Below are 25,914 nucleotides of genomic sequence, written 5' to 3' on the forward strand. Positions count from 1 at the left end.
AAATATCGCAGGGATAACGACAGAAAGCAGTGGGTGGTGAGCAGGTTCCCGGCTCAGCAATTACCGCTGGAAGTGAGCAGAGCACGGGAGGGAGCGCTGCCGCCGGCCCCCAGCCCCGGCGCGGGGCTGCTGACAGTAATTCACACTCTTGGACCCGCGCCTCGCAGCAGCCGGAGCTGTGAGGAACCGAGATGGACACGGCGGTGCGATAATGGCAATTGGGACCTTGTGGCCACTGCTCCTGACGCGGCCCCAGCGCCCTCCCTCCGCGGTGCAGCACGGGGACGTCGGCTCCGGTCCCAGCGCGGGTGCTGAGCAGGCAGCACGCACACCAAAAGCAACGGCTACGCTGCCTTAGATGAGCAGACGGCCAGAGCTGGGCGGTTTCTGCAAGCTTGGGCAAGCTAAAAATTCAACTGGGGCAGGTGTTTTAAAAACCCACCGCTGTCCCTCTCGTGCTTGCTGCAGGCGCGGGAGCAGCACCCGCTTCTGCCAAACCCTGCGGTGAACGCACCCCGAGCCTCCGCCATGGCTGGAAGCCATTGATGTGCACCAATTTGCAGAAGAAAAGACACCAAATTCAACCTCCTCAAGGCCAGCTTTTCTAAAAGTCCTGCAATTACGGAGCAGGACAACTAAATGCACTTTCCAGCTTGGCTGCAATTTTTCGCGAACGCTCAATATTTATTGCCTCATCACATTTTCCATATTGCAAGTTAGCGGTGTCACTCTCGCGCCGGGCCGAGTGCTACACGGAGGCCACACAAAGCTTCGCTTGTAGAAGCTGCAATCAGGGAGCCAGCTCTTGTCACAGCCTTACAAAAGGATTTCCTCTTGAGCGGCTCATCTTTAATCATTATAAAAGCACAGAAGTTTAATCCATTTTTGATGTAAGCGCTAATAGCTTTGTGTCCTTGAAGTTCAAAGTGGTCTTCGTGCATGTCGCTAATTAGCCGAGCAAGCAGCCATTCAGCTCCCTCTCATGTTTCTAATTAGATCCTTAACAACAAACAAATGTCGACCTTACAAAGGCTGTGCTACGTTTCCCTCCATTAGTTAAACAGTTTGGGAGGGATGCGGTTCCCACTCGTCCGCAACCCACCCCCCAGCACAGCGCTGGAGGGTTCTGGGCTGGGGGCACTCGGGTGCCTCTGCTGCCCGTTGCAGAGGTTCCACCTTACCGACGGTGTTTTCCAGGGGTGCGGAGCACCCCGGGGCTGCGGGGAGAGGGGTGACCGCCCCATGGCACCCGTCCCACCAGGCCGGCCACGGCCCGGCTCTGCGCGGCTCCGCTCCCCCTCCCCACGAGCGAGGGATGCTCGCCGGCTGTGTTGAGACAAATAAAACAGAGAGGTAAACTCTGTCCTGTTAGTCATCTCCCTAACAGGTTTCTCTGTCAATTTAACTGGTTTTACAGTTAATTTAAAATCTGGTGTGCTTTCATGTTTACATACTTCGCAGCAATTGCTTGGGACTGTTTTCTTCCACTCTTTTTTGGCACTCGATGTTTGTAATGTGCTGCACCAGAGCCATTTCAGCAGCACCACGCTCACACTTTCACCTGCTCGGGTTTTTGGGCAAGCGCTTCGCTCCAGCCCTGGCTCTGCAGCGGAGCAGCCCCTGCACCGCGGCATCCCCGGCCGGTGCTGCCCACCGGCACTGGCACAGCCCAGTGCCCTCCTTTGGGCAATGCCGGGCTTGGGGGGATAAAGGAAGAGATTTCTGCACCAGAGAACCGCTGCCATTGCGCTTCTCTCGCACACAACTCGGAGGGCTGCGGCTGCTCGCTGTTCCGCAACATCTGACCCCAGCGCTGTACCTGCTGGCTGTGTCTGCACATTAAGCTTTAACACTTATTACCATCCATCCAACTGGCAAATAAGGGCTAAAGCTCGTGATGCTGTGCTAGCGCAGACCTCTCTCTAATAATTTTTCTGCTTAAAATGAAGGAAGCGCTGAGCCAGGCGACGCCGGCGCTTTCACCTCGTGCTGGGTAACACGAAAGCTGTTGCTACTTTTACCATGGGCGACCACATCTGCATTAATTGTTTACCACAGCCCGGACAGGTCTTTTATTAATATTAATGAGTAACAGGGAACAAAAGGCCCCTTTATTTTTAGCCTACTCTAATTGCGTAGTAATTACTCATCTACAAAACAAATGAGCCGAACTCCATTGCCATAGCAACAGAAACTCCGGCCTCCCACTGTACCACATTAACTGGCTATCACTCCTGTTAATTTTAAATTGAAGCCTTTTGTACAATAACAGACAATACAGGAGGAAAACGAAAACAAAAACGGATCTTTGTTTTGCCGCTTATTTTAAGTCTCCGTAGCAGGAGGGCATTGCCCGAGGGCACCTTCCCGCTGCTGATGGACGCCCAGGGGCTGGACGGGTGCCTGGGAGCGCAGGGGGCTTATCCAGGTTAACAGAAGAGAAACGCAGCCCGCAGACCCCCGGTGCTTTCCGGGCAGCGATCCTCTCCTGCGGGAGAGTCTGCACCAGGGGCCGGCACACACACAGGGGTGCTGGGCACTGTCAGCAGACCTACCTCCTGCACGCGCGGCCGGTCACAACACCCCGCCACATAAAACCTGAGCTCATCGATGAGGAGACACTGGGAGAAGCTGCTGCCCACCACGCGGTGCCTGGGGGAGAGCTGTCGGTACCAGCTCTGCTAATACCCCTCAGCTGGGGAGGATTTGGGCACAGACACCTGAGAGTCCTCATGGCATAAAGCTGTGGGCTCTTGCTTTAACTAGCAGGAAATACCCTTAAAAAGACCCAGCTGTGTGAATTTATTGTTTTTAAATAGCTCCAGTTTATATACCTGCAGACCAATTTTGCATTCTCTGGCAATTACTAATCCACCCCGCTCCTCAAGCTAATCCAGAGCCAGATGCATGCTAACATCTGCTGCAAGGAAAAACTCCACTGCTTCTTTTTCAGTTTTCTATTTCAGAGAGGAGAGAGAGAGAAAAAAAATAACTGTAATTATGTATTTACTTTTAAAGCATTTGGGAAGAGAATCAGCATGAAAATACTCACAATAGTATGTCAGTAAAATGTGCGCTGCGTCACATTTAGTAGTTGTTCCACTAATGGGTAACAGCCTGCGACTGCTGCCAGACAGGCAAGTTACCCCTCAGCTCAGGGAGTACTTTACACATTTAGTGATTAAAATGCATGAGACGTGCTCACGTGCTCAAGTATCTCATTGCACTGGAGAGCTCCTGCTGAAGGTCCCGTTTCAAACTTCACAATAACTTGTCTGCATGTTGCATGGAACAAAGTCTAATTACAACGGCCAAGAGCTCCGTCCCGCTTCCGCTGGGAGAAAGGAAAGCAAACACCGATAATTGGCTGTTGCAGGGCTTTGCGGGGCCGGAGCACGGCTGCCCGGTGCGGGTAGCGCGGTCCTGTGCACCAGCGAGCTGGTCCCTGCCCGTGGCACGTGGCAGTGGCAGCATCTGCACTGTCACCGCTTGCCATGTGTCAAGAGCGGCAGCCGGGACGGTGGGATGAGCTCTGCCGAGGAGTGGTTTCCCATTGAAAGTAATTCTCCTGATTGAAAAGACTATTAAAAGTTAGCCGCTAAATTCGTTAAACATTAACTTCCACTGTACTTAAGTCTGCACTTCAGAGGTGGTCACTAATTGCACTGGAGATGATTTATCAAGTGCACAAGATTTTCTATTACAAAATTATTGATTAAAGCTGATGTATTTTAGCCACAATAGACTTCAGCCAGCAGCCCTGTAAAACGACCGCTGATGTGGTCAAGGCCCAACAGCAGCAGCACCGAATTGTTTTAGATCTACTGAATTTTCTACTCAGCACTGTAGGAATCATAGAATCACAGAAGGGTTTGGGTTGGAAGGGACCTTGAAGACCATCCAGTGCCACCCCCTGCCCTGGGCAGGGACACCTCCCCCCAGCCCAGGTTGCTCCCAGCCCCGTCCAACCCGGCCTTGAACACCTCCAGGGATGGGGCAGCCACAGCTTCTCGGGGCACCCTGCGCCAGGGGCTCACCGCCCGCACAGGAAAGAATTTCTTCCCCATATCTCATCTCAACCCCCCCTCCTTCGGTGTAAAACCATTACCCCTCATCTTACCACTCCACTCCCTCAGTCCTTGCGGATCAAAAAAATCTGAAAGTGGCATCCTATAGTAAAATTAGACAAACCGTTTCTGCGTGTAGCCTGTGTTCTGGAAAGGACCTGCATGATTCCCACCTTGGACCAGCACAGCACTTCCCAACTGAAATAGAAATGACTCCCTGTTCATTATTTTTTTTTTTTCAATTCGGGGTAGTCATCAGAAAAGTACCTGCAGCACTCACAAAAGATTAAGAGGATATTGTCAGTATTGAGCCCAAAACCACGCACAGGGACGCCGAGTGCCCTCCTCTAGAGCTGCACTACACTCTCCAGAGGCGCAGGGCGCTCTCCGCACGGGGCAGACGCTCCGTGCAGAGCCCGGCTGCTGCTGCTTCTGTGTAACACGCGACGTTTGCCTCTGTGCCCGCCCCTGAGCGAAGCCCCACGCGGTGCGGGGTCCCTGCGCCTCACCCTGCCTGCCGGCCCGCCTGCCACGCTCTCCAGCGCAGGTTGCCTCTGCTCTGAAGGTAAGCAAAAGACAAAACCTGATGCAGCCATTAATTTTCCGATGCATCAGCCTCCAGGCTCTGTCACATAATTACCGGCGGTTCCAGCGAAGTGAGAAATTTCAGCCTGCTTGCTGCTCCCAAGTGGCCCACTTGTTAGGTTCTGGCTTTTGAGATTACATGGCTCGGATTAAACTTTATGTACTTTTATATAGTAGAATAAAAGAGGGAGAGCAGTTCCATCAGAGCTGCCGTGCCACAAGGGAGTCCTCTCAACAGGCCGTATAAATCCCAAATTGGTTCATCGCTGGATCTTTGAAACGCTCCTCCTTACGACATCTCTGTGAGCTGGTGGCAGCTTCTCTCCCTCCGCACACACAGACCAACCGTTGTCCCACTTTTTATGGCCGTAATTTGCTAACACTATGGGTGCTTAATGACAAGATTAAATTTTTAGAGCACCTTCTTTAAGTGTAAGACAAGGCTTCCTAAACCCCGTGCAATTTGTCGCTCTGCTGACTTTTAGATACACTCCTCACTTCATCATATGCCTGGCGCATTAAACAGTGGGTCCTCCCGTCTCCCCGGCAGATTGAGATCTAAGGGGGGAATTATTCTCCCTCTTGATGCACAAGCGTTTCAGCTCCCCGGTAGCAATAAGGAAAGTAATAGGGGTGGCTCAGATTGCCTTGCGCAGGCTTGCATTGCGTCAGCCCCATCCAAGCGGTTGTTTGGTTGATTTACTTTATGTTCTATTAGAGGTAAGGAGCGGATACAAATCCTTAATTACATTTTGAAAGCCCATTCTGGATATTTTATTTCCTTTGAAAGCGCTTGCTGGAATAAGTGCACTAAAGACTGCCTTGACTATCCCCAGCGGAGCAGGAAGATGCTCCGACTCAGCACATCTGATTTGTGGGGACGGCCGGGGGGCACGGGGAGGAGGGAAGGTGCGACCGTGCCGTACAGTAGCTTCTCTACTCCCAGCAGGATGTCTTCTGACGAGCAACAAACTAAACATATAAACAAAAGTCTAATTCCGGATCTCAATTACCATCTGTTAAACTTACTGACTGCAGCTTCACCTCTGAAAGAATTTTAAAAGTTTAGCAGAGAAACCCGGGCACAAGAAGCAAAGACACTTGCTGGCTCAATGGCAAAGGTGATGAACTTGCCTCGAACTCCTCATGCTGGTATTTATGAAATGTTAAATCTTCATTTAAAAATGTTCCCTTAAGCTGGGTGACATGGCAATGAGTACGATCCACCACTAGCTCAGAGTCTCTGTTGCATAACAAGATTTAAGGTTTATGACCTAAAAACAATTGCTTCGTGTCTCAGGACAGTCTGCGGGAAGCTGCTTCACACACAGAGTATTATTTAGCTACCCAAATGGAGTGATCTGCGCTTGGCACATCTGGTCTACGACCGCCAACGAATGATTCTATGGGCTAATATGGACGAGTAACAGGCTGATGAAGAAACCATGATTGTAAAATGATTTTAAAAATATCTTAAGTTCTTTTTAATACAAAATAAAAATAAGAGAATATAGTTATAGTCAGCGTTTTAATTCCTAGGGGGTTTAATTTGAAAAAAAAAAAAAAATTGGCAAATTTACTATCAACATATCAGCATGTGCGGGTTCTTGTACAGAGGGTGTAGGTTGCCTACAGCCGGCTTCAATTTAAACTTCCAGATAATGGGATTTAACAAATACGGTACTATGGATCCAAGCCGTTAGCAGCTCTCTGCTGTATTGATAGCCCTACGCTTTCAGTCAGACCAAGGCTATGCTTTTAACTGCCACGCTAGTTCACGTTGATGATACCTATAATATCAACTCAACAATGCATGTTCTACAACTACATCTACTGCTACCAGTACGACTACTACAGTGCATGCATTTAGTTCAGTCCCACAGATACATACACTCTAAGAACAGGCAAGGGGGGATGTGAAATGTTTTACGGGACGACAGGTGTTTTGTTTTTTAAGTAAGGGAAATTAATAAAAACATCAAAAGAAAGAAAGTGTACAAAAAAATAGAGACATTTCTCAAGAGTTGATATGAGTTGTTTCTTGAACCGTTTCGTCCGAACAAGCAAAAAACATGCAACCAGCTGCTACTAACAAGAAGCTGGACACTGAGAGAGGATTAATAGTTGTGGACAAACCTTCCCGCTGAGAGCGCTCAGAAGAGTGTTTGAGAGGAGGTGTGCACGTCCGAGTGTAAGAGAGGCCGGAAAGTATGCCTCAGAGACACCCTCTCTCACAGCAGCCCCAACCAAGCAAGAGAGAAAACAACAAAACATAACTGCTCACACTCACCATCAAGGTCAGTAGCTCACGTTACGAGATTTGTTATAGCTGGCAAGTATAAAGTACAGTAAGGGGTTGTCGGGGCGCAGGGCTCAAAGGCAGCACTGGCAAGCCGGGACTGGCGCCCAAAATCCAGATGTGCTGGGGGTCGGGGGGGATCAGGGGGAATCAGCTCCTGGTGCCGGGGCACCGCGCTGTCCCGCCACGCTGTGTGCCGCCGGCCGTCTCGGCGGGCAAAGCGTGCCCCCGTGGGAGCCTACGCCGCTCAGCTGGGACAGGCACGCACGGCTCCTCCCGGTGCCGAGCAGCGGCAGTCGGGCTGGATTATGGATGGCCTTATTGATTTTGTCTCCACTCCTCAGGGAGGAATAGTTGGTGGCAACAGGTTGGGAACTGGACAAATCTCAGACTGACTTGTCAATGAACCAAAGAGGAAGGAATGAAAACCCTCTCCTCCCAAATTTTCCTTGTCTTGCTCTCCTGCCAAATGAATCCCTCCCATGTCAAATGCAAGATAAAAATGTCCCCCCCATGACTGTATTTTAAAAAAAGCATTTACACGACAAAAATGTTTTACACGTAAAGCATGTCAGGTGAATTCAAAAGAAACGTGACATTGATAGTGAAGTTGTCTAGGAGGAGTTTGCAGCATTCAGACTTTTAAGTTTGCTCGTTTTCCGTGGCTCAGGTCCCAATTCATTAAAAAAAAATACAAGAATGGATGAGGTTGCCCAAACCAGCTGAGGGATTCGGCAGCACAGTCCCACCCAGTGTGAACGGACATGGCCAAACCCCCCCATCTGCTCAAGGGACCTCAGCTATTGCCTCATCACTGGGATGTCGATTGGGCACATGATTTATAAAGAGAAGCATCGTTGTGTTCACCCCGCCGGCACGTGACCGGCTAAGCTAGACGTGAATGTCTGAGTGGCACTGAGCACGAGCAGGAGGAAAGGTCCCTTTCTGCCGTGACAGAGAAGAGAACGTGTTTATCTAGCAAGGTAAAATGGTGACTGCATCCTCACACACTGCCAACAGGGGCGAGGGCAGGGAAGACCGGGCAGCGCAGAACCAGGGTAACTGCCCCCAGGCAGGCTCCCTTCCCTGTTAAGCAAACATGCAGATTAACTAAGAGCAGGAACATCACCCTTGGGAGAAACCAAGGTGGTCAGTGGCCACGCACCGCAGCCCAGGGGGTGGGAGCGAAAGGGCTGCAGCCTCCTTGGAAGACCAAGATGCATGCCTGGAGAGTGGATGTTCTCCGCGGGCGCACCGGCGGGCACTGGTGCCCGGGCTGAGCTCCGGCGCTGCAGAGCCACTGCGCTGGCAGTGACACCAGGAAGGTGGGGAAGAGCCAGCAGGACGGGGCTAGAGAGCAGAGCAGGTCAATTTGGAGTGAGGTGGTGGTGGGAGCGCTGCAGAAGGAGCAGCAGCGATGGGGACGTCTCCGTCAGCCTCTGGGCAAAGCGCTCCCCAGCGAGTGGAGGGGCGGTGGAACGCACCTGCCCGGGTGTTTTCCATCTCTTTTCCATTTACTGGCAGAAAGGGGCCAGTAAGGGCCAACTGTGCTGCGCTCTGTGCTTTTGGATTAGGCACGCGTGAAGGAGGGCTGTGCAAATTTGCAAAGAAAAAAGAAAAACCCAACTGAAAAGAAGAAAAAAATAACTCAACCATTTTTCTTGTAATGAATCGGGCCCATACGCTGTAGCGCAAGATCGATCGTACTCTACTGCTCCTGAATACAATTCACTACCATTGCTGGATGGAAGTGGCGAACCCAGGATGTCCCTTCCGAAACCCGTCTTTGGATGGAAATGACTCTACGTAAAACACCACTGTTCCCGGAGCACGTTTCGCTGCAAATGTGAGCGGCCGTCGCGCCGGGCCGGTAAGAAACCCATCTTCCTCCTTGGGATCTCGGGGCTGGGAGGGGGGGTGGTGGGTGTCTTTTGATTCAGTTTTGGGGTTTTGCCAGTTTTGTGCACACAGGCAATTTTGAGGCTTGAAAGACATTTCCAAACACCATACTGCTCTTTAAACTTGCCAGAAAGGGTGTTGTTAATTTAGGGTTAGATTTAGTTTCGTATTGCAAGTTCAAATAATAATAAAAAAAAAAACCAAAAACCAAAAACAAAACAGAAAACCCAACAAAAGAAAAACCAAAAAACACTCAAATTAAAGACAAATGATTTTCAGGCACAGAATTGATCAATGCTCAGTTCAGTTGTAATGGGCACCAAAAGCACTCCGATTAAAAAAAAATAATAATCATCAGGGAAGCAACGTTAATCCAGCCAAACCCTCTGTGCCTTACTAAGGGGCAACTCACCAGGTCTGTTTGCACGTAAAACAAAACCTGAAGGGCAAAACATGAGGAAGAGGCAGAAACAATGAAGTCTGTTTTCCCGAAATCATATGCAAAATCAATCTCTTTTTTTTTTTTTCTTTCTCTATTTTTTTTTTCCTTCCCCCTCCATGAAGGGGCAGTAGGAAAAGCCGGGAGATGGGGAATCCCCACAACCAGTCTGGCAAGTCACCCCTTAGGCGCTCTCTACATGCCACAAGATGAAACTGGTACAGATAATCCTTTGTAGCCTGCAAGCAGTGCCAGTTTGCATGGAACGGAGTTCTCCTGGTGTCTTTCTTTGGCCTCCATGGCATCAGGCTCACACTCGAGACACACCTGGGCCTGCGCCCTCCTCGTAGCCCCTCACGCAGCGGTTTGGTCGGGTCTTTTCGGGAAGAGCCCGGTTAACCCACCGGGACTGCCAGAAAAGCCACCGAGAAACCCCCACTTCAGGACTGCGCCATGAGTGAGCTGGAAACCGCTGCCACCGCCACGTCCTCCGCTCCGGCACCAGGCCCGGCGAGGGGCTGGCAGCCATGAGGCTGGGCAGGAGGCGCGGGGACGGCAGCGGCTCTGTCCCGGCCTGATCTGGGCAGGCCGGGGAGCTGAGGTGGCGGCCCCGAGACAGCAGCTCACTGATGGCTGCACTGAACACTTAATTACCTGCGCAAAGCACTAATTCACATGTCGAGCTAAATTTAAAACCTAAGGTAATAATGGTAATTGGCAACGATTTATTTATTTCCCTTAAGGGGAAAAAAAATAAAAGTTTTCTTAAGGAGAGGAAGAAAAGCTTTGATGTTCCTCACGAAAGCAGGCCGGGGTTCGAAGCGGGCAGGGCCGGCGAGCTGCCGGCTGTGCTTCGGTGCCGGTGGCGCGAGGGGCAGCGTTCGCCCCGCGCAGGATGGAGACGCCGTCCCCGAGGGGACGCGGCCCCTCGCCGCGGGGTGCCCAGCGAAGGCTGACCCTTGTGCTGGCCGAGGAGGCGAGAGCGGCTCCGGGCACGGCGGGAGCACCCGGGGCCGCCGCCGCCGCCTCACCCCAGTGCCCGCTTTCCATGAGAAACCAAACCTTTTTTTCAAAAACACAAATAATTTTTTTTTTTTGGTGGGGTGTCCTTTGCAACCTCGAATTTAAACCAAAGAAACAACGAAACCAACATAATAAAGGAATAAATAAAGAAACAAATCAGAATATCTACCCTGGTTTTGGCAGTTCTTATGCCAATCTCCTGCGAGGTGCTCCAGGCCCCGTGGCCTCTGCTTGTAGTTTGGGTTTGGTTTGGGATCGATTATTTATTTCTTATATAATTTTTTTTTTTGTGATCATTTGTTTTCAGGTCCCCAGGATAAGTGTGAGGAAAATCAGAGAAATGATGGAGAGCTGCAGCCACACAGAATACCGACAGAGCTTTTACCTGACCCTGCACTCTGAGGGTTTGCTCTTCCACGGGCCCCCCTACCTGATCCTCTTGCTGCCGCCACGGCTGCCGCTGCTACTGGTCCATAAGCCGCTGCCGGAAAACCTGGCCATGGAGAAAAGGAGAAGGGTAAAGAAAGAAGCCAGCGGGTACCATGAGTCTCTGCAGGGCGCGAGGCGGCCGCCGAGGGCACGGCCTTTCCAGAGGTTGCCGTCCCGGCTCTCCATGCCATCAACAGGCACTGTCTTTAGGAACAGCCGAGCCCTCGCCAGATGCCCGCTGCCAGTGGTCTCTGACGGCACAAAGGTGGCCCAAATCCCCTTGGCTGAAGAGGAACGTGGCTGTGCGTGCCGCTGATGGGGTGCCTGGCCACGGCACGCCGCGAAAGCCGAGGTGCCGGGGCGGACAGACTGGCGGCAGCGCTCAGCTTATGTCTCTGTACTCTCAAACAGCTAGGGTCAGACCGCTCCGCAAAACAACGAGGGAATTCTCTTCTTTGCTTATTTGCAAGTGATAATAACGTGCTGATCTACAGACATAGCAGTAATGGAAAATATGAGGAGGTCCTCAGGTCAAGATCACAGATTTGCTGGGATCAAGCAGAAAAAATTCGCTGCAATGTAATTTAAAAAAGAAAGAAAGAAAGAAAGAAAAAAAGCTTTTGAAAGCAAAACAGCCACAGATCAAGGAGCTCTAAGACATACACCCTGCTACAGGGGGACCGAGCCCTCGCAGATGAATGAAATGCTGCTAGCAAGATTGCAGTTTTAGTTTCTTTACATCATTGATATTCAAAAGATCTGCCAGAAGCTCTGACTCTAAATATATGTATTTTAAGAGGGCAATGGCAAGGTCCAGGTGGTCAGCAAGAACCCCGAACCCCCTTGCTGCAAAGTCAACAAACCCCTCGGAGTTCCCGGTCTCTGGGGAGCTCTGACCGCTCCTGGTGCCCGACAGGACCACCGCGGGGTAGTCACCACCCTGGGACCTGCCCCTCGAGCGGGCTCCAGGACTTTGATCACAGCTGCTTTGCAATGCTGAAGAACCACAGAAAAACAACTGAGGCAACAGAAAAAGAGGACAGCCAGCTGGAGGAACGGAGAGAGCGAGACCCGGAGAAATCAGCAGACTAGAAGCCCGCTACCTCTAGCACTACCGTCTCAGCTACAGGTAATCTACCAGGAGGAAAGGAGCAGAGAACAACTAGGCTAGAGTGACTTGAAGCTACTTAAAACATCAATTAAAAAAAGACATACTTGCATTTAAATATGGTAATAGGGCTGTTGGGGGGGAAAAAAAAAAGTATAGGTAAATGTATGCACGGCTACCCCAGGCTGCTGTCTGCTGCTGCTCCCATGCGCAGAGCCCACGCACCGCGCAGCAAATCCTGTTCCTTAATGCCGATGTGAATCTGTTTGTTTTTATTATATTGATGAACTGCTACAATCTCTGTGGAGTAGGACACAGGAGGAAGCACACCCGGACCGGGGGATATTATAACCAAATGCCCAAGCGCTAAATTCCCTTTCGCTGGTGATGGAGCCATCGACCCTGGTTGGGTTGCCCAATGTACATTTACAGCTGGAGCTGCGATATCCTGGGGTGAGAAGACCTGGGTATTAGAGCCAAACCAACCTTCAAACAGCAGGGAAAACAGCAGGACAGGGGCTGAGGCTCTGGGGCTTCATTTTCGTGCCGAGCCATGCCTAGGCCAATCCCTGAGCCCTCCTGCGGGGGGTCGGGAGGGAGCAGAGCTGTCACCGTCCCTACAGCCTCTCCTCCTCCGCTCCCTGCCCACCACAGCACACGTCCCGAGAGCGGCGTCCTCAGCGTTCCCATGGCACGTCCAGGACCAGCTGGCCAACAGGAAATTTCTCATTTGGAGGTTCCAGGGGCTCCCTAAACCATCCGTAAGGGATCAGAGGAGCTGTGGATTTTCCATGGAATAAAATGCCTCTGCCAAAACCAATCAAATACCCTTCAAATCACCAAGCATCCCCTGAAAGCAACATAAAAAACAGGGCTGGAAAGTTTGTTTGTCTTGTTCAACTGCCAGGGACGCTCAGTATCCATTTGAAATGCAGGACAAAAAGTTTTGCTATGCAAAAGAAGAATGAAATAACAAGGGTGGAGAATGCGCTCCACAGAAAGAGCCTGAACAAAGGATCTGTTATTGCATTCCAGTGGACAGATGTGTGAAAAATTAATCCCTCCACCCCCAAAGAAAGCTATTATCCCAATTCTGAGATAAAAGCATCTGTGCGACATGGCACTCCAAACAACTCAAGTGTGATCGGCTGGTCGCGCTCTGCCCGGGAACGCTGCGGCTGGCCGGGCGGAGGCGGTGCGGCAGCGGCATGGCCCGTACGGTTCCAGAAGCAGGAGATGGAAACACGGATTGATTATCAAGATTGGCAAAAACCCGCTTACTGATCCAGATGCACAGGCCAGCTCCAACACTGGAGGATCCCTAAATCAATCCCATGTACTAAAAGCAATCAATCCCCCACACTGAAATTACATTTGCCAGGCACTGCATTAATCAGCTCGTTCAGCTGAAAACAAATTTCCCCATCATCACACTGTTGAGCGCATTAATGCTGTACGGTGTCTCACAACTGCGCTAACTTACTTTTTCACTTAAGTGGTTGTTTCCCCCGAACCTCTCAGCAGCGATCGGCAGCCGATGCTGTCCCCATGTCACAGGTGGGATAAAATGAGGCACAAAGAAGCAAAATGACTTGAGAAAGACATTTGCAGAGAGCCAAGGGTGCAGCTGGGTTCTCGCACGTTCTGCTCAAGCTCCACCACCGAGCTCTGTAATTCCCCTCGTACCAACCCCATAGTGTTATTAAAGCACTTTGGTCACGCTGCATTATTCCCTCCCATTGTTTATAAACTTCTACACCAGCGAAGACTTCAAAGAATAGCACTACAATGACAGTGCAATTAATACTGAACCTCTTTCGTGTACTGCAAGAAACTTCTGCCTCTAGCACCCTTCTGCCTGTGCTGTCACACCATTGTATTCACTCGAGAGCTGAGGTATCTGCAGCTCTTTAGTGAAGAGGAACGCATTAACAGGCACTTTTGCTGGTTTCCAGTCCCCCAGAAGGAACCCGCTTGTCCATGGAGCCTCTTGCTGGTCCCCCAGAGCACGCTGACGCTCCGGCAAGGCCGTATGCCTGCACACGTTCCCCTCCCCTGGCATCAGGGTTTAAAACAGGGTGAAATGCAGCTGCGGAGTTCCAGCGGCACCTTCCTGGGTGCTGTTCCCCTGGCAGCGGCAGAGGTGGATGCGATCCATCCTGCTCTGACCAACAGGGACTCCGGCACGGGGCACTGGGGACAATTCCGAGGGCTGGAGCAGGGGGCAAGGAGAAGCGTTAGGCTGCAGAGCCCAGAGTGTGATGTGCCAGTGCCACTGTTTTCCCTTAGCGATGCCTGGGAAGTGCAGGCTACTCTGGGAGACAGAGCAGTGGCTTTGGGGATGCAGGACTGCTGGCCACGGGGGGACCCCGGGGGCCACAGAGGGCTGCGGGGTATCAGCAGGCTCTCTGCACCCTGCAGCCAGCTGCTGAGGGGCTTGCACGCTCCTGGTTCATTTTGAACAGGCGGCTTGGAGGTAACCGGGTGCCAGGAGTGGGTGCCCGGACCAGAGCGCCTTGAAGTCAACAGGAGCATCGACCACAGCACACTCTGGATCCCACTGCCGGCCAGGCAGGGAGTGCAGCCGGCGCCAGCCCGGCTCCCCCTGAGCCCTCTGCTCTCTGAAGTCAACTGGGAAATCAAAAGGGGCGGAGGGAGAGATCAATTCATTCCTCGCGTTTGTTTAAGGCGCTCTGATTCCTGCCGGAACGATCCCTGTCCTTCTTTGTGTATCCACTGCTTATAATTGCCTAGAGAAAACAAGATACCAAGCTGTTCAAAGGGACCAAAGTGCCCACTTTAGGCACTGCAATTAGAAGATATTTTACAATAAATGTTTTGCAATGGGCTCGCACGCTGTCCAGGAAAGCCCTGAGGATTCACATCAATTTCATGCTCTCTTATTGCTCTGAACGAGCTAAAGCCACTATTTGGAGTTCAATTTTTCACAGATAAATTTTTCTGCTTCCTGCATCAATAGTTGCACTTTAAATACTGAAGCAGCCTCATGCGAGGGAAGATGGACACATCTGTTTTTAAACGCTTTGCCCTCAGGTCACAGATTTAGCCAACGGCTGGCTGCAACCAAGCGCCTTCTCCAGGCCCAAATGCCTTTGGGCGAAGGGGGGACCGAGGGGGGACGCACGTTTGGGCAGGCCGTGCCTAGCCCTGCTGGTTGCCGAGCAGAGAACGCCCAGAGCCCAGGGTCTAGCGGATCTTCCAGGGGCTTTGTGAACAAATCTGGCAAGACCAGGGCCAGTCCTGACGGGGGACTCGAGGGGCTCAAGGGCTCGCAGCGAAGGGCACGCGCCCTCCACGGGTCTCTGCCCTGCTCCATCTCCCACTCCGGCAGCATCGTCCCCTTCTCAAACCACCGATTTCTCCTTTACCCCAGCCTGAAGCCGGTTACAAGGCAACCAGGAGCGAGTGAAAACCACAACCATTTTACACCCCTGTGCTCCACACGTGCTGCCAGGACTCCCTCGCGCGCAGCCGGGGGCTTTCTCTATGAGAAATCATTGACGGCTTCAGGCTTGCTCGTCTCTCTTCAGCACCTGAGGGTCCCAAATATTTTGTGTCCCTAAGGAACACAAGACCCTGTCCTCTACAAACAGCCAGACAAGAGGGATCAAACTGAAAAGAATTCACAAAGATCATGCAATTAGTTCTTACATCAAAAAATATTACACAAAGAATTCTCTCTGCTTCTAATAGCTAAAGCACTTGGGGCACACGAGGTCATACGTTTAGACTTTACCAATAAGCACACGGATTTAAAACAAGAATAAAAACGGAAGCTGAGATGCTCAAATCATCATCTGACTCCAGCAACGGACTTCAGAAAATAACCAAAATTATGGGACACGTATGGAGAACAAAATAAACGCAACCATAAAACTGTGCCTCGCAAGCAAAATCCTTCCTCTCTGTTTACGGACTGTTTGGAGTTTTGCACACCGAACACTGCGGCTCAGTCTCGCCACGTCACTGTGTCTCTGTGGGGCATTTCGGAAGGGCCTACGCAGGAGGGGGTTCCAGCTCGGAGGCTGCATCCCTCCCCAAAAACCACTTTGCCTCTTACGCTGATGGTGCTCCCCGGTGCGCCGATCTGAACACCGGTCATTTAGGAGGTTCACTTGATCTCCCGGGAAAAAAATGCCAAGTCTGGAATATAAAATCGTCTGCAGGTTGAGTGGGAAAAGGAGAGGGGGGAAACTGATATCCTCTTTTCAAACAACGTTACCAGCAGCTTTGATCAGCACAGAAAAGCTTCCCGAGGCTCACAGCTGTCATTTCAAATGGGTTCTCGCTTGCATTATTCTTTCCATTAGGCAGTGTTATCCTCTTTGTAGGATCTTTAGGCTTCATTTCAAAAGTATCAGAGACTCAAAACCATGAAGCAGAAGAGCCTGGTAGCCTTTTTTTTTTTTTTTTTTTTGAAGGCAGGCAGGCGTGGGTCCAATTTACTGGACAAAAATGTAGTCTTTAATGGTGAGCATGCACAAGGGAAAACTCCATCCCAAAACAATCCCTTTATGTTTAAAACCTTAATCTTTCAGATCTCTCTGTCTCAGACTCCCCCTCCCTTTCCATAAGAAAACAAGAATGAGAAAGAAAAAAACCCTGCTACCATTTCAAGCTCTGGATTAACAACTAAATGCTCAACATTTAGAAAGAATATATACCCAGAGAAATCACACTTTATCTAGGACTGGGGATTCTACCACATTGAGATTCTACCACATAATTCACAACACGTTATCATTGTTTAGTAGCAATGAACTCTTCGGGATTTGATTGAAGACTCTACTGAGGAGCTCCCAAAGTCCGCAGGAAGCGAACGTGGAGGCAGCTACAAGCCCTGCTTGAAACGTCTCGCGTTTCCCACCGGTGACCCTGGTTTGTCCTTAAAGAAGTGGGACAGCGCCATCCACACAACAGCACAGAGAAGGGACCGAGCACGGTGCGGGGCAGACCTCCACGGAAACGCAGAGTTTCTCTCCTAAGCTTTTGATCAATTCTAGTAACACCTTTAGCATCTCCCAGCCCGCTCAGAGTCCTTTATTGTGACAGCCCCATTAAGTGTTTCCCTTTGTCTTTATATGCTGTGTTACATCAAGCTTATTAAAATCTATTTCACCAGGTCAGAAAATTAGCGAACTTCAGATACAGCGCATCATGCATAATGGCACCCTCATTAAGCAGCCCACTGCGTTAGTCGAGGCACAGTCATCTGCTGCTTAAAATGTACAGTGCGCGGCAAGATTTTGTAGGAGCATTCTCAACGTCAGACACCCCCTAATGGGCTTCACACTGGCTGCGTGTTCGCAGACGGGTGTTATTATGAACAAATACTTCTGCTTTGGAATTTCAACACAACAATAAAGCCCAAATATAGTTGATTTAAAATTTGGCACTTTCACTGTATGTACAGTAAACGACCCATTTTTCAGCTGTTTACCACTCTCAGGCCACGGTTTTTAAAATGAGAATGATGCACTTTTGCCCAGTAATTACTTTATGCATCAGTGAGACAAAGCCTTGTTTGTCTCCAAATTATCATTCTGTGTCGTTTCAAGTGTAATAACCCTTTTGCAGTTACTTCACCGTACAGAAAACCGGGAAACTTCTCAAAGGCAAATAGTTTATTCTAAGAAAACTATTTATTCAAAGAACTGCAAACTAAAAAGCAAAAGCTGGTAGCTGATTTAGTTTATTTACTCTACTTAAAAACTGTTCCTATCCCATAGCAGCTTTGAGGCATCCGCTATACTTCTCAAACATGTCCTATTGAAAACTATATCTCCCACCATCCAACACCTGAACTCGGTATGTAATTCGGATTCTCCCTAATTTAGTAACTGGTGAAACACAGAGAATTATGAGCTTCAGGTGAACGCAGGTGATGCGCATGAAAGAGAATCTGAACCAAATCGCTTCCTAAAAGCAAGTAATTCCGTTTAATGCTGGAGTTGATCGCTCCGATGAAAGCGTTTCTCATTTTGAAGCCCAAAGCCAAACATTTACGATCGATTTTTAATAAACAAGGTTAAGTATAAATGCAAGGATCGCAGCAGGGGGAGGACTACCTGTGAAGTCCCGGTACCCAGCCTGTCCCGCAGCACAGCAGCTCTGAATTTCAGTCACCGGCTGCCGAGTGAACGAGGGCAGGTTAGATGGAACCGCATTAAGGCACACATTTAAAGTTCAGCAAAGTGGCACTGATTTGCTTCAAGCCTCATTTCAGTTGCTTTGATGGTATAGAAAATGAGCTATTTGGTTAAACCGCTTGCTTAAATTTTTATGAATGTTCTAAACTATCATCTGGATAAGTATTATTAAAAGACAGGTCCTTGGTGATAAACAAAGGCATAAAAAGAACTCACGTCTGGGGGTTGCAGCTGGAAAAATTCAACGCAGACAAGAGGCAACTATGTAAAAGAGAAGGTAATTAATTAATCAGAGGAAGGGATTATGGGAGGGTAGGAAATTCTCCACATCCTACGTGTGCCAAAGTCGTGAGTGAACGGCCCTCAGAGAGACACTGCAGCTCACCGAGCGCAACAGCCGTCGCTGGCAGAGACGGGGAACTCCCCGCGGCCTGGCTGGAGGAACCGCCACCGGGTATTTCATAATCCACCTTACAAAAAAGGTCAGAGGAGAGGATTGTGATGCTGAGCCCAGAAACCTTTCAGGCACCACTGCAGCCTATTACCGCCTCTGGGCAAAGCAGGACTTGGAAGCTACTTAATTATCAGCTTGAAATCCTACTGCTAAATGTGATTGAAAAACATTCACATTTGAATGTTATTGTGCTTTAAGGAGACTGATCTCTTCAACTTCTTTGCAACCCCCAGCACCTGATTTTTAACAGCTTTACAGTTAAAAATTGTACCTAGGGAGGCATACACCATAAAAGCAGGTTAGCCGTCATGCTCCGGCTAACTCGGACCCGTAGAATTCCTTACAGCAGAACTGGCCTTACCAGATCCCATTCTTCTTTCTATAGGGTCATCCATGTTTTCTTCCATACATGTGTGTTTGTGTTACGCCTCTTTACCCTTGTGAATAATTACTCTCATTACACCTCCCAGTTGCTGCAGCTGTGGCCCGGTGGCAGCAGAAGCGATGGCTCAGGAGCTCTGTTGCTGCAGTATCACCCCAAAATGCTGTTTTTTTTCCCTTTTCTCTCCTCCCTCTCCCTTTACGATCACTCATTTTCAGAGTAATGACCCTGAAGGTTTAAAGCCCGTCTCCAGCTCCACGCACGGATCAGTGAGCAGTTGAGAACAGGACAATCGGCATTTCAGTTCAACGTTCAAGATGATGTTCTTATTGCTCAAGCACTTATTCCAGGTATCAGTAGAGAAAAACCGAATGAAGAGCCGGGCAGCTTTGGTCCCTAGCCAGACGGGCTGTCTGGGGAAACCTCAGGAGCAGGCTCTCTTGCGCAGAGGTGACGGGGCAGGGGACGGGGGACAGGCAGCGGTTTTACTCACCACACTGCTGCCATTGAAACCGGTGGAAGCTGGACCACCGACTCAGATCAACGGCTCATCTCTTGAAACCCTCGCCTTAAATGTAATACCCAGGAGATTATTTTAAGGAGTGGGGGAAATGGAAGGTTAAAAAGGAATTTTACGTGATTCTCTGCAACATTACCAAAAAAATATGCCTAAAAGGCAAAGGTGCTTTAGCTCTGCTCGGATTCGGGGAACAGCTCTAGGTGCCATTTTTTTCCTGCGCCAAAAAAAAAGCTACTGTCGTCTAAGCAGAACTTGAAGGAGTACCTTCTGGCTGGAAATTTATGGGCTTTGCTATATTAATTTCTCAGTTTGCTGTCTGCAGTTCCAGCTGCTCCTCACTCCAGGGATGCACCTGCAATGTGAACGGTCCTGCTCTCCGCCAGCAGAAGAAACCCAAAATCTTAATTTTAAAACAGGTCCGGTCTATAGTCTGTGTTTTCACTGATGGCGGCTGAAACGGAGAGATTTGAAGAGCGGTAATTAAGGTGGTTCTAGCAGATTTCAAATGCACTTTGGAAACCATTTTATGCCATGCAGATGCAGTAATGTGTTTTAGGTGAAAAAAAGCATGCAGCGCCGGGATGATTAGAGCAGATTTTAAGCAGTTAAGAAAGGGTTAGACAAAGGAGCGAGAAACATTTCCAGCTTTGTTCCACATCTCTTACTGTTACAAGGCTTAACTAACTGAATAGACGATTTAAAATACATTTTGTATTTGCACCCCCTTTTTTTCAGCTGCCAGCAATTTCTCCTCCTTTCTTAATGTTAAGTTTGATCATTAAAGTATTATGACCAGACAAACTTTGCTCCCGTTACTAAGGGTTATACAAGTCTTAGACTTGCGTAACAGCGCTTTAAAAGAGTGTTTTACAGAGTTGACTCTTACCACTGCTAACTTCATCACTCCCTACTGGTAAAGAAGCATCTTTAGAAGTAGGCAGCATCTCCACTTTAAAACCTCTTTACATCAGCAGAGTAGTCGGGTGCTCTTGTGCAAAGGAACGTGGCGGGGGGTCGTTGAAGCACTGTGCGCATCGCGCTGGGAGCCAGACCGTGGCGGGCATCAACTGGCAGAATTACAGCTAAGTCCTTTGTGGGAACTCCGTTTACGCTCCTTCTGGTGAGCTGAACGTACCAACTCCCAGCCCTTGCCAGGCCGCACCCAACGCGGTGAAGCTGCACCTCCCCGGGGCGGCCGTGGCTTTGCACCGCCAGACCGCTGCAGGCGCAACGCTCCGCTTTGCGGTGTGCCGCACCTACAGACACGCTCTTCTCCTCCCGCTCCCACTGCGCTCCCCCTTAGGAGGTTATTAACCAAGAGAGAGAAACCCGCAGCAGTAACGTAACGTGCAGCTTCGTAATATTGCTGGGTGTCCTAAATAACGGCGACAGGAACCTCCTCACCTCACCTCACCTCACCTCTCCTCCTCTCTCAGACCTACAGGCGAGCATCACAAGTAACTGCCACGCGAGAACGCCTTCCTGCCCAGCACCGACGGCCGACAAGTGAGCAGATTGTGACTGCTATCAGGAAAGAAACTAAATCAAGCTCTACAGAGTAACAAAAGGTCAGTTTTAAATGCTCTCATAATAATGAAAAACATCAGTTCAGACTTTGAGCGGATCTTGCGTTGCATTTTCACAGCACCGGGCCCTGCAGGAGCGTGACCCAAGGCTGCTCCTCGCCGACTATGGAGCACCATCATCAATAAGCAAGGGTACCTCCCTGAGTTCTGAAAAGTTTGTCCAAATATTTGTTTTTCCCACCTCTCCCCATATACAGGGGTTTTAATAAGCTTTAACAAACATACAAGCAAACAAACGCTTAATTAAAAAAAAAAAGATTAAATTCCTGAGCTGAAGACTTCTAAGTAACTTTGACAATCCCCAACCATCCAGGTGATGATGGAAGAAAGTATAACTGAGACAAACGCAGCGATGGCAACGTCCCCGCCAGGCAGGCACGGCCAGCGGGACCCGTGCCACCGCCAGGTCTGCACCCAGAACACCGGCTGCCCCCCAGCCAGGGACCTCCTCTCAGCGACAAGAGTTACCTGATTTTCCTTTTAAATTCCAAACAGCAGCAACAGATTCCGGCACGGTAGTGCTGGAGAGTTTGCAACAAGGGTTTCTAATGCGCTTATGGGTTTGATGCCTAAACCCGCCTCGGTCGCTGGCAGGGGCTGCGCTGGCCGCAGCGGTGGAAGGTGAGACTGTGGGGAACACCGCGATTTTAACACGGCGTCACTCCTCTCCCCCCAGCTACAAGTGCACTGTCGTCTGTTTTGGGCTTTAGTTTTTGCTGTAAACACACCTCGTATGTAACCGTTCATCTGCAGATTCTTCAAACACTGGGTCACACACTTTGAGTGATGGTTGTTTTATTCTTTTATTAAATTGTCATTGGTACTGGTTATTTGGTGCGTCCAAACCAAAATTATTAAAACTGCAAGCTAAGAGAGCAGCAACACAGCATATCCGTTGTAAACAATTTATTATTATTTTCTACCTCAGTTACTTACAGGAAAAAAGTCATAAAAAAGAAAAAAAGAAAAGCACAGATGGACTATTTACAAAAAATGAGAAAATTCACAATAGCCGAAATGTTTGCAAATCATGCACACTAAGACAAGTTCACAAAAGCAAAGCAATTCATAGCAAAAAAACCCAAACAAAATAATAAGAAGCCATACAGATTAAAAAAAGCTATTGCCTGCAGAAAAGTAAAAAGAAAACTAACCAATTATTACATCAAGCATCTTTAATGAAATGAACAGCATAGCCGTGTATTGTAGAGCCTTTGACACTGACATTTTAAACAAGTGGATTAACAAACATTAAAATGCATTACAGTTCTACTGTAAGCATGCAATTTACTTCTCACAAACTTATAAAACGGGTAGAAACACTCAAAGAGAAACAGAATTTAAATACGATGCGTGTTTGCTACCCGAAAGCCCACAATCCGGTCTTGTTAGAAAGCAAGCCAATGGAGGGAGGCGCTGCCACGCCGGGCTGCCGCTCCTCTGCGATTTGGGTGGAGATGAAGAGGCGCGACACAGCGTAAGCTGCAGGGGAGAGCTCGTCCCTCCGGCCAAAATTTAAGTCATTTGCCCATGATTTGCAAGCAAAGTCTGGAAGCAGAAGCGAGGGCAGGGAGTGCGGGAGAGCGTGGCCGCGGCGAGGGGAGGGGGCGGTCAGTGGCCGGGGGCCGGGGCAGCGGCAGTGACGGTCCGAGCCCGGCTTTGGTGGCTTCTTGCCGTGGCCCAAGCATGGTTACGGCAGCTCTACAAGAGCCACCAACCCAAAGCGAACCCAAGGCGTGGGACTGCTACGCCTGCAGCCGCCAGCGCCACAGGGTCACACCTGCGGACGCAGGGCACTCGTTTTCAATAATTAAACCCTGCGTTGCTAATGATCCTAGCGACAGGAGATGCTAGTCTCGCTCCACCCTAATTATGATTTGTGCTACCACTGAACGTCTCGACATTAAAAAGCGCCAACATCTCTCTTTGGGGCTGCTTGTAAGACCCAATCATCATTTTTGCTTCCTTGATAAAATTATTTCTAAAAAGTTTGTGAGAAGTCATGCCTTCATAACGCCCCTAACCCCAATCCTTGTGAGTTACATTCCAAGTGGGCATTAAAAACTCATAACAAAGCAGAGGAAAAAAATAAAAAAAATAAAAAGCAAACTCAAAGCAGTGAGGATATGGAGCCTTTAAAAAAATAAAAATAAAATAAAAAGTCCAGTCAATCAAACCAGCCAGTAAGAGCAGCAATTTTTCAGTGGACATTGAATTAAACATGGACCACCCAGGCTTTTTCTGTCTCTCTCTCTCATTAGCACTGTAGTAAACCCCGATTAATTTGTTATGCATCTTTAAGAACTAGTTGATAAAAATTATGTCTTGTGAAATCGGCAAATAGTCTGCAAAGTGAAATAAGAACAGAAATTAATAGATTAAACTGAAAAGATAAGTCCCAGAAATTAAAAAAAAAAAAAAAAGACACAGAAAGGGAGTGATTGCAATTAAAAAAAAGTCTATGTACTGGGTTATAAAGGCCTAGAGGAAAAAAATAACGTGATGGGAGAAGATAGAGCAGTTGCCAAAGGGATTGTGTGTGTCTCGCCCGTGGAGGAAGGGGCCGTCCCGGTGCCGATGGGGAAGAGCGGAGGCCGCGGGGAGGGCCCGTCCGGGGGACTCTGCCCACAGCTCCCGCAGCCGGCGCGCCCCGGGGCGGGAATGGACATGTCACCGGTGGGTAGTGACATTTGCAGCCTCGTTTCACTTGGACAACAGTAAATGCCTATGTTCGATTCAGATGGGCATTCATTTTTTTTTATTTTAAATTAAAGAAGTAAATAAGCAGCGTAACCTGAGGAGGAACGGGACTAACGCCCACCGGCCGGTGCCGAGGGATGCGGTGCGGAGCCCGGTGGGACGGGGACGCAGTGGGACAGCTCTGCAATGACACCGGCCGGGGACGGCCCCGGCCCCCGCCTGCCCGGCCAGCCCGAGCTACTGCGGCACAGGCACCGGTGCGGGGAACAGGACTCACCACACAACTGCACTGCAGTAAAAGCCACTGCCAGGTCTCCTCTACAGCGCACTGTAGGAATCCCGCTGTGTATTTCTACGTATTTTATATATACGTATACTTATACACACACGGCGCTGCGGCTGCAACACCACCGCTGCCCAGGTGCCGCGGGGGCGGGACGCAGCCCGAGCTGCCTGGGATGCTCCTGCACAAACGGACAAGTATTTTCTTTTTGAACCACCACACCGAGCACCCGGGCACGACAACCTATTCAAAAAGCAGATTCCAGATTTCTCTCCATCGGGTTTGCGCGTGCCCCTGTCTCACGCTCCAAGCCACGGTCGTACCACGGGCCCCGTGGGCACTTCCGCAAGCGTCAAAACGCGCCAAGGGAAGGGCTGGGGGGTTCGGGCTCTTTTGAGCCTTACACTATTCATCCCGTGGCACCGAACAGCCATCCCCAGGGCTGGTGGCTCAGGCTGCCCACTCCATCCCTCCCCAGGGGCGTCTGGAGGAGGAGGAGCGAGGCTGGGTGAGCCCTGTGCCGCAGGACACGCTGCCTCCAGCAGAGAGGGGCGAAAGGAGAGCGGGGAGAGCCACCTGAGACACGTCAGAACACAACCCCGTGGAGTGGCACTTACTTCCACCGCTGTCCCCATTCCTCAAATCCTGACCCGCTCCCGAAACGCTGCCTCGCGCCCCGAGCTGTGCTCCCGTGGTACGGGGCTCTCTGCCCCCAAACGCCTGGCCCCAGCGAGGGGGACACCCCGTCCTGCTGACAGGCACCGAACCCCTCGCGCCGTGCCCCCGGCAGGGAGGGCTCCCGCGCCCTGACGCTGCTCTGACGGGTTGTGATTCTGGAGAGCGGAGCCCCACGTCACCTGAGAAAAACAGCCTAACAACTCTATTAACAGCTCTGATTGCTGTTAAGGAATATACTCCGTGCGCGGGAGCGGAGCAGACACCACGGGCAGAGCTGGAGGGGAGGGAGAGCCCAGCGAGGCGACGGGGGACTCAGCAGCTCCCCTTCGCCGCCCCGCTCTCGACGGCACAACTGGTGCCTGTGATGAGATGCGCCCACTTTTTAGTGGTGACAATCCACTTCGGTTTTCTTCTGCCTGTTCAATCTCTGCAAGAGGCTGCAAATAACTAGCAAATAACTGGAGGGCCTCTTTCGAAAAGCAGGCCCTTAATAAAAATATATATAGCGAGAGCTAGAGTCAAACGGCGCCTCTGCTGTCAGCTGGCAGACACGTTCATTTTAGACATGTTTATAATTAAAGCCGTCTAAGCTCTGCCGATTTTCATCATTTAACTTATCAAAGGCGTCTCTCATTTAGCTCTCTTCGTACAAACCAGCTGGTGCCAGGAGTCGCGAGGGCCCGGGAGGGAAGCGTGACACAACCTGCAAACGCCTTCCGAAGCCCCCTCCTTACGTTCCAGCACTGAGGGCCGCGGTCCCGCCAGCCCGGGCCTCTGCCCACCGCCTCCAGCGGTGGTGCCACCACAGGGGCAGCTGCCTTGTCACCACCGGCAGCCGTGTCACCCGCTGCTGCCACCCCTCCCTCCCGGCACGCGCCCCGGCACCCTGACGCCCTGGTTGTGTCGGGCCTGGCTCGCTTCGGGAGGGGGTGGCACAGACGGGAGAGAGGCAGATGAGTTTAGAGTAGAGCTGTAGCATCTGTGAAGTTCAGCCATTGGGAAAAACCCACCCTAACCGCACTCTTGTCCCTTGGTGTCACTAGTCCTGCAAAAACCAGCTCCACAGAAACTACCGCCCAAGGACGCTGTTCATCGTGTGGATGTTGACAATCCGTACGCTTCCGATGGGATGTTCCATCCTAACGACCCGGTGCTGAACACAAGGCCGCGCATTCGCCCAGTGTGCCGCAGGTAGGGCCCAGCGCCCCTCCGCAGCCTCACCCACCCCAAGGGGACCGTCCCCTGGGGGGCGGCTGCTCCTCCTCCCCGCGGAGCTGCTCTCCCTCCCGCAC

The 25,914-nt window shown here is 50.4% G+C and overlaps 1 protein-coding gene across 1 annotated transcript in view; it reads right to left on the reverse strand.

Annotated features, from left to right (window-relative positions):
* Positions 1 to 25,914, reverse strand: part of MSI2 (musashi RNA binding protein 2) — a 261,173-nt gene that overhangs the window by 17,742 nt on the left and 217,517 nt on the right. Inside the window, exon 10 of the mRNA XM_082493345.1 lies at positions 10,743 to 10,862. Coding sequence (XP_082349471.1) covers positions 10,743 to 10,862 — 120 coding nt within the window. The remainder of the gene's footprint in view (positions 1 to 10,742; positions 10,863 to 25,914) is intronic.

The sequence above is a fragment of the Vanellus vanellus genome (assembly GCF_965231255.1).
Source record: "Vanellus vanellus genome assembly, chromosome: 19".
NCBI lineage: Eukaryota > Metazoa > Chordata > Aves > Charadriiformes > Charadriidae > Vanellus > Vanellus vanellus.